This window comes from Nannobrachium achirus, assembly GCF_963921795.1.
Source record: "Nannobrachium achirus genome assembly, chromosome: 4".
Classification (NCBI taxonomy): Eukaryota; Metazoa; Chordata; class Actinopteri; order Myctophiformes; family Myctophidae; genus Nannobrachium; species Nannobrachium achirus.
Window position 1 is genome coordinate 2,547,667 of NC_137813.1, and position 12,645 is coordinate 2,560,311.

The 12,645-nt window shown below is 46.5% G+C and overlaps 1 protein-coding gene across 1 annotated transcript in view; it reads left to right on the plus strand.

Moving 5' to 3' along the window:
* LOC308284354 (serine/threonine-protein kinase WNK4-like) overlaps window positions 1-12,645 on the plus strand; it is a gene marked incomplete at its 5' end in the record, with an annotated part of 103,671 nt that overhangs the window by 56,557 nt on the left and 34,469 nt on the right. The window contains 4 exons of the mRNA XM_080724943.1: window positions 3,118-3,340; window positions 8,354-8,726; window positions 10,027-10,159; window positions 12,016-12,148. Of these exons, the coding sequence (XP_080581069.1) occupies window positions 3,118-3,340; window positions 8,354-8,726; window positions 10,027-10,159; window positions 12,016-12,148 (862 nt within the window). The remainder of the gene's footprint in view (window positions 1-3,117; window positions 3,341-8,353; window positions 8,727-10,026; window positions 10,160-12,015; window positions 12,149-12,645) is intronic.

Sequence of the window (12,645 nt, forward strand, 5' to 3'; positions counted from 1 at the left end):
AAGACCGTTGGACCAGCCCAGGTCCTTACCTGTTCTCATGATGAAAGGTCTTCACCAAGACCGTTGGACCAGCCCAGGTCCTTACCTGTTCTCATGATGAAAGGTCTTCACCAAGACCGTTGGACCAGCCCAGGTCCTTACCTGTTCTCATGATGAAAGGTCTTCACCAAGACCGTTGGACCAGCCCAGGTCCTTACCTGTTCTCATGATGAAAGGTCTTCACCAAGACCGTTGGACCAGCCCAGGTCCTTACCTGTCACACACAGACACACGCGCACAGTCGCACACACACGCACGCACGCACACACACACACACACACACACACACACACACACACACACACACACACACACACACACACACACAGGGCATTAACGACTTGTTATATCTGCAAGTCGACTCGACTCAGTAAAAAGTTGAATTGAAGTCGACTTTATCTTTTGATGACGTCATCACATCACACACGATGATTAGGTTAATGTGCAACATTGTTTTCTCACTCAGCTGTAAACAAACCCACACTTAAGTGTATAGAGGGTATCTGCTCATTTCTAAAGTGACAATTTAAGGACTTTTTAACACCTCTAAAATGACAAATTAAACATTGTCCAAATTGTCTAACATATAGAGGCAGACATTGTGAAAATAGCAGATCTACATGCTCACAACGCCTCGCATCGCGAAATGTCATACCAAATGTAATGTAGCACTGTAGTATTGGATCATTCCGTTCTTGACAATAAGCAATCCTACTGTTTGAATGCTGTACAGATGCACACATGGAGAAAAAATAATGATAGAAAATAAATTATACAAAGGATTTTTTTTTCAACCTCGACTTTCGACTTTCTTTGGTGGGAGTCGACTTGTGTAATGAAGTCGACTCAGTTGACTTGTCGACTTTTTCGTTAATGCCCTAACACACACACACACACACACACGCACACACGCACACATTTGTTCTCGTCCTGCTGTGGGTAGCCTATATGTCAGTGGTTCTCAACCTTTTCAGGCCACGACCCCCCAAAATACCCCCCATCCTGACCCCCCAAAATACCCCCCATCCTGACCCCCCAAAATACCCCCCATCCTGACCCCCCAAAATACCCCCCATCCTGACCCCCCCCCCCCCCCCCCCCCCCCCCTGACGAGCACTGAGAGTTGAGGCATTACATTTTGTAGAACAAGGTTCTATTGTGAAAACATCAGATCTACATGCTGACAATACCTCGTGTTGTGAGCTTGTAGATCTGCTATTTTCACAATTTCTGCCTCTAATATTTGATAATTTGGCCAATGTTTAATTTGCCATTTTAGAGGTATTAAAAAAGTCCTTAAATTGTCACTTTAGAAATGTGCCAGATACCCTCTATACACTTAAACTTTATGTTGGTTTGTTTACCGTCGAGAGAGAAAACAATGTTGTACGTTAAGTTAATATTCTGGGGACCCCCCAAAATAATGTGGGGACCCCCTGGGGTTCCCGACCCACAGGTTGAGAACCACTGGCCTATGTCACACGAGGATGCAGTTGCAGTAGTCTAAGAGATATTAGGCTTGGAGGAAGCACCAAACCTGTTCTGTGTCCCACTCCCATGTGAGAACAACAGATGATCATTAACTTCATCACATTGCTATTCCCATCTCCTACAGTATTACCTCGTCTACTCTCGTGTGCTGTCTCGCGTTGCCAGTGGTGGTAATTTTGCAGCATTTGGGAGCAGAATACCACATACCGGTACATGGTAACAGGAGTTGGCCGGGCCTGACGTGCCGGGGGCAGCTTGAACACAACTAGCGGTGTAACGATATAGTAACTGTATCGAAATATCGTGTTTAACTTAAATATAAATTGAAGTATATCTAAATGAAAACAGCTAAAATCGAATCGTATCGCTTTATTTTGTATCGTATCGAATCAGCAGTGCAAAGAATCGATTGTATCGATACTACCTACTTGTGCATTGTATTTATCATTTTTAAGAAGAACATTTTAAAAGGGGGGGGGGTTTAACTACTTTTCCTTTCCATATAGCTACACTGGTCTATCGATAAATGTGTGTAATCTCTGGGTTCATGTCAAGGTGCGGGTTTGTCAACATACAATGTCCATGTATTTGGCAGATAATCACCGTGTTTACTTATTTATATCCATAATAATACATGTTTCCCTTAAAAACCTGCACTATCCACACCCTTCACACAGATTTAATTTCTTTGCTAAATAGTTACCATATCGATTTTAAATCATTGAATCGAATCGTATCGTATTGCCATGAATTAACCAATATCGTCCATGTATCGTATCGTCAACCATGTATCGTGATATGTATCGATTCGCTATTAAAATGTATCGTTACACCTCTAAACACAACCCATAACCTGTCTGGTCAGTGGTCTCATGTGGCGTGAGTCTGTCATCCATTGCCTGGAGGACTATAGGTTTTGTGGAGAGGACTAACAGACCAACTCCACCCCCCCCCCCCCCCCCCCTAAGGGGGTTGTGTTCAGGGCCAGCGATCCTGCCATGTAAAAAGATACAAGATGAAAGCTACAGGAATCCTAACCAAATGAACCAGATGATGGGAGGAGGATAGATGCACATCAGGAAACTGAAATGATGACGGATGAATCTTGTGTGCTTATACAGTCACCTCATGCTGTAGTATCCATGACTGACCGTACCCCGACTGTTCTGCCAGGACTGAGGAGAGAATGGGTGCTCGGGTGGCACAGTCCAGTCCACCACCACCACTGAGTCTAGGGCAGGATTTCCAGAAGTGGGTGCCGTGGCACCCTAGGGTGCTGTCTGTGATGCCAGTCACAGGGGTGACTCTGAATAATCTGATAACATTTGGAATTCATCAATATAACTTTACTATGCTTATAGTAAAACAGACCTGATTTGCACTGTACTTGATGAGATATTTTTTCCACCTATGGCCAACTCTGTTCACCAAAAATAGCAGATCTACAAGCTCACAAGGCGTCACATTGTGTGTGTGTGCGTGCGTGCTGTGTGTGTGTGTGTGTGTGTGTGTGTGTGTGTGTGTGTGTGTGTGTGTGTGTGTGTGTGTGTGTGTGTGTGTGTGTGTGTGTGTGTGTGTGTTCCTCAGGTTCTGCATCCAGGACCTCTTGGACCATGTGTTCCTCCAACAGGACAGTGATGGAGTGAGAGCAGAGCTGGCAGAGGAGGACGACGGGCGACGCCCCTCCATCAAGCTGTGGCTGAGGATGGGCGAGCACCGCCGCCTCCGAGGGAAGTACAAGGACAACAACGCCATCGAGTTCCTCTACAACCTGTACAGTGACGTGGCAGAGGAGGTGGCCCAGGATATGGTACAGTACACACACACACACACACACACACACACACACACACACACACACACACACACACACACACACACACACACACACACACACACACACACACACACACAGAGGAGGTGGCTCAGGATATGGTACACACACACACACACACACACACACACACACACACACACACACACACACACACACACACACACACACACACAGAGGAGGTGGCACAGGATATGGTACAACACACACACACACACACACACACACACACACACACACACACACACACACACACACACACACACACACACACACACGGTTCCTCTACAACCTGTACAGGATATGGTACAATACGCACGCACGCAAGGGGTGGGACGATAATCGTTTATGTGATAAAAAGCGCTCACAATAATCATATTGTGGAGAGTTAAATGTATTGTGAAATCGTCCTCCGTCATGCACTGGGATCAATTCACCTTTAAATCGTCCTCCGTCGTGCACTGGGATCAATTCACCTTTAAATGGTCCTCCGTCGTGCACTGGGATCAATTCACCTTTAAATGGTCCTCCGTCATGCACTGGGATCAATTCACCTTTAAATGGTCCTCCGTCATGCACTGGGATCAATTCACCTTTAAATGGTCCTCCGTCGTGCACTGGGATCAATTCACCTTTAAATGGTCCTCCGTCGTGCACTGGGATCAATTCACCTTTAAATCGTCCTCCGTCATGCACTGGGATCAATTCACCTTTAAATGGTCCTCCGTCATGCACTGGGATCAATTCACCTTTAAATGGTCCTCCGTCGTGCACTGGGATCAATTCACCTTTAAATGGTCCTCCGTCGTGCACTGGGATCAATTCACCTTTAAATGGTCCTCCGTCGTGCACTGGGATCAATTCACCTTTAAATGGTCCTCCGTCATGCACTGGGATCAATTCACCTTTAAATGGTCCTCCGTCATGCACTGGGATCAATTCACCTTTAAATGGTCCTCCGTCGTGCACTGGGATCAATTCACCTTTAAATGGTCCTCCGTCGTGCACTGGGATCAATTCACCTTTAAATGGTCCTCCGTCATGCACTGGGATCAATTCACCTTTAAATGGTCCTCCGTCATGCACTGGGATCAATTCACCTTTAAATGGTCCTCCGTCGTGCACTGGGATCAATTCACCTTTAAATGGTCCTCCGTCGTGCACTGGGATCAATTCACCTTTAAATGGTCCTCCGTCATGCACTGGGATCAATTCACCTTTAAATGGTCCTCCGTCATGCACTGGGATCAATTCACCTTTAAATGGTCCTCCGTCGTGCACTGGGATCAATTCACCTTTAAATGGTCCTCCGTCATGCACTGGGATCAATTCACCTTTAAATGGTCCTCCGTCATGCACTGGGATCAATTCACCTTTAAATGGTCCTCCGTCGTGCACTGGGATCAATTCACCTTTAAATGGTCCTCCGTCATGCACTGGGATCAATTCACCTTTAAATGGTCCTCCGTCGTGCACTGGGATCAATTCACCTTTAAATGGTCCTCCGTCATGCACTGGGATCAATTCACCTTTAAATGGTCCTCCGTCATGCACTGGGATCAATTCACCTTTAAATGGTCCTCCGTCGTGCACTGGGATCAATTCACCTTTAAATGGTCCTCCGTCATGCACTGGGATCAATTCACCTTTAAATCGTCCTCCGTCATGCACTGGGATCAATTCACCTTTAAATTGTCCTCCGTCGTGCACTGGGATCAATTCACCTTTAAATGGTCCTCCGTCGTGCACTGGGATCAATTCACCTTTAAATTGTCCTCCGTCGTGCACTGGGATCAATTCACCTTTAAATGGTCCTCCGTCGTGCACTGGGATCAATTCACCTTTAAATCGTCCTCCGTCCTGCACTGGGATCAATTCACCTTTAAATGGTCCTCCGTCATGCACTGGGATCAATTCACCTTTAAATCGTCCTCCGTCGTGCACTGGGATCAATTCACCTTTAAATGGTCCTCCGTCATGCACTGGGATCAATTCACCTTTAAATCGTCCTCCGTCGTGCACTGGGATCAATTCACCTTTAAATGGTCCTCCGTCGTGCACTGGGATCAATTCACCTTTAAATGGTCCTCCGTCATGCACTGGGATCAATTCACCTTTAAATTGTCCTCCGTCGTGCACTGGGATCAATTCACCTTTAAATTGTCCTCCGTCATGCACTGGGATCAATTCACCTTTAAATGGTCCTCCGTCATGCACTGGGATCAATTCACCTTTAAATTGTCCTCCGTCATGCACTGGGATCAATTCACCTTTAAATTGTCCTCCGTCATGCACTGGGATCAATTCACCTTTAAATGGTCCTCCGTCGTGCACTGGGATCAATTCACCTTTAAATGGTCCTCCGTCATGCACTGGGATCAATTCACCTTTAAATGGTCCTCCGTCATGCACTGGGATCAATTCACCTTTAAATGGTCCTCCGTCATGCACTGGGATCAATTCACCTTTAAATGGTCCTCCGTCGTGCACTGGGATCAATTCACCTTTAAATGGTCCTCCGTCATGCACTGGGATCAATTCACCTTTAAATGGTCCTCCGTCGTGCACTGGGATCAATTCACCTTTAAATGGTCCTCCGTCATGCACTGGGATCAATTCACCTTTAAATGGTCCTCCGTCATGCACTGGGATCAATTCACCTTTAAATGGTCCTCCGTCATGCACTGGGATCAATTCACCTTTAAATGGTCCTCCGTCGTGCACTGGGATCAATTCACCTTTAAATGGTCCTCCGTCGTGCACTGGGATCAATTCACCTTTAAATGGTCCTCCGTCATGCACTGGGATCAATTCACCTTTAAATGGTCCTCCGTCGTGCACTGGGATCAATTCACCTTTAAATGGTCCTCCGTCATGCACTGGGATCAATTCACCTTTAAATTGTCCTCCGTCATGCACTGGGATCAATTCACCTTTAAATTGTCCTCCGTCATGCACTGGGATCAATTCACCTTTAAATGGTCCTCCGTCATGCACTGGGATCAATTCACCTTTAAATTGTCCTCCGTCATGCACTGGGATCAATTCACCTTTAAATTGTCCTCCGTCGTGCACTGGGATCAATTCACCTTTAAATTGTCCTCCGTCATGCACTGGGATCAATTCACCTTTAAATGGTCCTCCGTCATGCACTGGGATCAATTCACCTTTAAATGGTCCTCCGTCATGCACTGGGATCAATTCACCTTTAAATGGTCCTCCGTCGTGCACTGGGATCAATTCACCTTTAAATGGTCCTCCGTCATGCACTGGGATCAATTCACCTTTAAATGGTCCTCCGTCATGCACTGGGATCAATTCACCTTTAAATGGTCCTCCGTCATGCACTGGGATCAATTCACCTTTAAATGGTCCTCCGTCATGCACTGGGATCAATTCACCTTTAAATGGTCCTCCGTCATGCACTGGGATCAATTCACCTTTAAATGGTCCTCCGTCATGCACTGGGATCAATTCACCTTTAAATGGTCCTCCGTCGTGCACTGGGATCAATTCACCTTTAAATCGTCCTCCGTCGTGCACTGGGATCAATTCACCTTTAAATTGTCCTCCGTCATGCACTGGGATCAATTCACCTTTAAATGGTCCTCCGTCATGCACTGGGATCAATTCACCTTTAAATGGTCCTCCGTCGTGCACTGGGATCAATTCACCTTTAAATTGTCCTCCGTCGTGCACTGGGATCAATTCACCTTTAAATGGTCCTCCGTCATGCACTGGGATCAATTCACCTTTAAATCGTCCTCCGTCGTGCACTGGGATCAATTCACCTTTAAATGGTCCTCCGTCGTGCACTGGGATCAATTCACCTTTTATTTGCCGAGCTGCATATCTGGTACAGTATACCATATTTTAAACCCTCAATAATTGGTCAAACCGACCTGGAAATAACTTATAGAATTACTTGATACTGTCTTTTTTTCCCTCTCTACGAACTCTCTTTGCCAGATCTACGGGCTCCACAGCACAGATCTACAAGCTCACAACGCTTGTAGATCTGCAATTTTGGGGCAAATTTTCCGCCCCAGATGTTGGGGATATTTTGATTATGGTGATAATATTGTAAATCGCAATATTGTGAAGTTTTTGGTCACGATAATCGTGACATGAAATTTTGATATCGTCCCATCTCTATTGCATGCACGTACGCATGAATGCATGAACGCATGAACGAACGCACGCATGCACACACAGGCACCCTTACTTGTCAAACAGACGAGAAGATCCTCTGCTCCTCCCCTCCCTTTCTAGCCTCTCCTCTCTCTGCTCTGGTGCAGAGCAGAAGCCGTTTGACAAGTAAGGGTGCCTGTGAGGTCAAAACAGCGGTTTGGTTGGTCTCAGGGCGTTGTGTAAACACAATCCAATAAAAAAATACTAACTTTGAAGCTAAAGAAATAACCGCACTAGAATAAAGACTATCTAATCTGTTAGTTATGAGAGGGCCCGCGAAATCTAGCAACAGGGGCAGCCGAAATCTAGCAACAGGGGCAGCTATGAAACAAATCGACTATAGCAGGTATGAAGGGGTACGATGAAAGGCAGATTTAAGGCCCATTCCCACTGGGCCAGATAACAGATACAAAAATCTCTTTCTCCAGATATGTTTCCATTCAAAGTGGATGGTAGATACAGATATTTGCCACAGATACTTTTATCTGTGGCAGATATTTTTTTTTATCTGTATCTACCATCCACTTTGAATGGAAAAATATCTGGAGAAAGAGATTTTTTTATCTGTTATCTGGCCCAGTGGGAATGGGCCTTTAACCCTATATGTGTTTTGTTCTGGATGCCTCCTTTAAGGTGGTGCTGGGCTTCGTCAGTGAGTCAGACTATAAGCTGTGTGTTCTCCTTTAAGGTGGTGCTGGGCTTCGTCAGTGAGTCAGACTATAAGCTGTGTGTTCTCCTTTAAGGTGGTGCTGGGCTTCGTCAGTGAGTCAGACTATAAGCTGTGTGTTCTCCTTTAAGGTGGTGCTGGGCTTCGTCAGTGAGTCAGACTATAAGCTGGTTGCCAAGGCGATCAGGGACCGCGTCACGGACATCAAGCGACAGCGCGACAACAAGCGCCGCCTCGCCGCCCAACAGGAAGTCCCGCCCCCCTCGCCGGGCACCACAGAGGAAGGGGAGGAGCCCAAACCCGCCGCATCCAATCAGAACGCTGCAGCCTCCATGACGAGCCGCCCGTCGTCCGTGATGTCATCAGCGTGGGACAGCGCCTCCATGGACTCTGGGACCACCAGCGAGGCGGAGGAGGCCACGCCCCCTAAGGCTCCTTCCCCTAAGACCCCGCCCCCTAAGGCCCCACCCCCTCCGTTCAACCAGCCAGACTCCTCTTGCACCTGTACGTAACGTGTGTGTGTGCGTATGCGTGTGTGCGTGCGTGTGCGTGTGCGTGTGCGTGTGTGCGTGTGCGTGCGTGTGTGTGTGTGTGTGTGTGTGTGTGTGTGTGTGTGTGTGTGCGTGTGTGTGTGTGTGTGTGAGCCAGTGGTTCTCAACCTTTTCAGGCCGCAACCCCCAAGATAATCATATTTTAACTGGGGACCCCCCCACCCTGACGAGCACTAAGAGTTGAGGCATTACATTTTGTATAATACAGTTCTATACAGTTCTACAATTCTAATAGCAGATCTACATGCTTGCGAGGCGTTGTGAGCATGTAGATCTGCTATTTTCACAATTTATGCCTCCAATATTTGACACTTTGGCCAATGTTTAATTTGTCATTTTTGAGGTATTAAAAAGTCCTTAAATTATCACTTTATAAATGTGCAGATACCCTCTATACACTTGTGTTTATGTTGGTTTGTTGACTTTTGAGTGAGAAAACAATGTTAACATTTAGCTAAACATCTGGGGACACCCCCAAAAGTCCTCTAAGGTATATTAATGACATAGTTCAATATTGAAAATGGGTGGTGTACCCCTTTAAGGAGGTGGCAAAGAGGTGGTTCCCTGTGTATTTGTGGTTTCTTCCTGACAACTGAAAGCCTCTGAGTCAAAAGGCCTGATCGAAAAACACAGATTTTAATGACTTAAAAACTGTCAACGTTTAAAGCTATACTGTGTAAGTTGCTCAACTAGTGGTCAGTAGCGGTATAGCAAACCGCGGTCGCGTCTGCTTTTTTCGGACGTTTTTCGGGCCATCAGACCACCGCGTCCGCCTCGCCTCGCTGAGACGCATCCATAGAGGTCTTTCGTGTCCCTCTACGAGCCTCGGTTGGGGACTTACATGCTAAACTCCTAGACCAGTGTAAACACTGCAGTGTACTTCCTGAAGAGCTCGGCAGAGTATGATCTGGGCTTTGATTGGCCGGTAGGGAGACACGTGTACAGAATGATGCATATGACGTAATTTTGCCGGGAAAAACAGCCCCGGTCACGGCCACCAGGGCTCAGTAGAACACATATAAAGAAAAGGCTTTGGGAGCTGAAATGAACAGAGTGGGTGTTCTAAAACTTTAGCGATTTAATAATTAGGACAATTCTAAGATTTGTTTTATTAAAAAAGTTACATAGTATAGCTTTAAATCCCAGAACCGTATAAAAGTGAAATTCTAACACTCTCTCTCTGTCTCTCTCTCTCTCTCTCTCTCTCTCTCTCTCTCTCTCTCTCTCTCCCCCCCCTCTGGTTGCCATGACAGCGGACTGCGACACAGACGGTGACCTCAGTTCATCTGAAGTTAGGCCACGCCCCTTTGCCCTCCCCCGTCACGTAAAGAGCATCGCTGATTCCCACAATGCCGAGCACACGGTCTTCTCTTCACAAGTAGACAGGTAACGCTCTCCACTAGTCCAGGGGGGGGTGGGGTCTGAAAAGGTTGAGAACCACTGCACTAGTCCCTCCCTGACATTTTAGTCTGATAGTTTATATTTGTTGACGGTATTGACCGTATTTTGTATTTATTCTAGCCCCATATAGAACCTCACCCGTCGCTGGATACTGTTGTGCTCCGAGATGAGGTCCTACCGTGGTCTCCCAGGGCTGGGTTAGAACACCTCCGCTGAGGTAGAAAACACTTTTCCCCAAATTGTATCCAAAAAGTAAAGGTAGTTCCACTACATGCACCACAGCGTTGAGAGAACGGTTTAAATCACTTATTCAGTCTCATTGAATTCAGAAAAGCCCCCTGGCGTAGTCTCGCGTGGCCAGACTGTTGCGATCCTAACGCGATTTGCAAATGCTCCCTGGCTACGCGAGACTTACAGTACTGTCAACAGTTCCGGTTGAATGGGAAAACATTACAAAACTAAGGATTTAAGCGGTTGTTTCATGTCGTGGTGCAGGTTTTATGTACCCTGGGATGGGAAACCACTGTCTGGGAGCGTGGAACTACCCTTACTTTTTGAGCGGTGGTCACACCGTCTCCATAGCGTGGCCGTGTGTGTAGGTATGTTTGTATGTGGGTGGGTGGGTCTGTATGTAGCCTCAAGCCTGTGGTGTAGTACCTTTTATGACCACACATGTTAAGGGAGGGGCGCTGTTTTCAGGCCAGGCCAGGCACACACACACACACACACACACAGGGGGGGAGGGGTTGGTGGGTAAGAGGGTGCTGTTGAGACTAGCCTGGGGGGGGCTAGGGGGGCAGAATATGTACAGTACAGTACAGTTAGGTACAGTAGAGTACAGTATACAGTACAGTTAGGGGTTGGTGGGTAAACCACCGCTCAGTTCACACGGGTGTGATTTTTGGATACAATTTCGGAAAAAGTGTTTTCTACCTCACCGTGGAGGCGTTCTACACCAGCCCAGGGATACCGCGGTAGGACCTCATCTCAGTATGCAGTGACGGGGGAGGTTCTATATGGGGCTATGATTAGTCTTAGTTTATAGGACCGCATCTCAGTATGCAGCGATGGGGGAGGTTCTATATGGGGCTATGATTAGTCTTAGTTTATAGGACCTCATCTCAGTATGCAGTGACGGGTGAGGTTCTATATGGGGCTATGATTAGTCTTAGTTTATAGGACCTCATCTCAGTATGACGGGTGAGGTTCTATATGGGGCTATGATTAGTCTTAGTTTATAGGACCTCATCTCAGTATGACGGGGGAGGTTCTATATGGGGCTATGATTAGTCATAGTTTATAGGACCTCATCTCAGTATGCAGTGACGGGTGAGGTTCTATATGGGGCTATGATTAGTCTTAGTTTATAGGACCTCATCTCAGTATGACGGGGGAGGTTCTATATGGGGCTATGATTAGTCTTAGTTTATAGGACCTCATCTCAGTATGCAGTGACGGGTGAGGTTCTATATGGGGCTATGATTAGTCTTAGTTTATAGGACCTCATCTCAGTATGACGGGTGAGGTTCTATATGGGGCTATGTTTAGTCTTCGTTTATAGGACCTCATCTCAGTATGCAGTGACGGGGGAGGTTCTATATGGGGCTATGTTTAGTCTTAGTTTTAGTCATCATAGCTTAGTTTTGATTTAGTTTTCTTCAGTGAGAAAAGGCATTCGACGGACATTTTTCATCATAGTTTTAGTCAAAGAAATCAACACACACACACACACACACACACACACACACACACACACACACACACACACACACACACACACACTTACAAGCTCACACCTTGTGCTTTTTTCCCTCTCCTACTTCCTGTCTGTGTCTGCGTAGCAACGCCTCCGATGTGTCGGGTTTGAGTGACGGCAACGAGGGCCCTTCAGAGAAGAGCAACAAAAGCGTGGACAAACGACCAGCCAATAAGATATTCAGAAGGAAATCCAGGTCCCGCCTCCGGATTACTGGGGTAACTGCCTGTCTGTCTGTCTGTCTGTCTGTCTGTCTGTCTGTCTGTCTGTCTGTCTGTCTGTCTGTCTGTGTGAAATGAGGCTAAGAAAGTAATTAAAAAGCTGCAGTTCTAATGAATGGCCCAGAAGGTGGCGCTAGAAGGTGACTGTTCATGCAATTAATTTGCCTGGTTAAAACCAGACCGAACACAACAACACCCCCTAGCGGTAGTGGTGTTGTAGTACGGTCTGGCCCCGATCCATTGAGATTCGATTTCCTCAAACAGCTTTTAGGGTTGGCCAATAAGGTATAGGCTTGAGGCAAGTGGTTTGGAGCAAACCACAGAAATGAAAACTCTTCCTGAAATCCCAGACTCTCTTCCCAAAACGAAGTGTGTGATAGAGGCTGGCAACGCCAGGCAAGCCATTAATCTCAATGGGTGTTTGATCTGACTTTACACTGATTGTATTACATTGCCATCAATACTATTCGTTCAGTCGCTATAGTTTAATATCT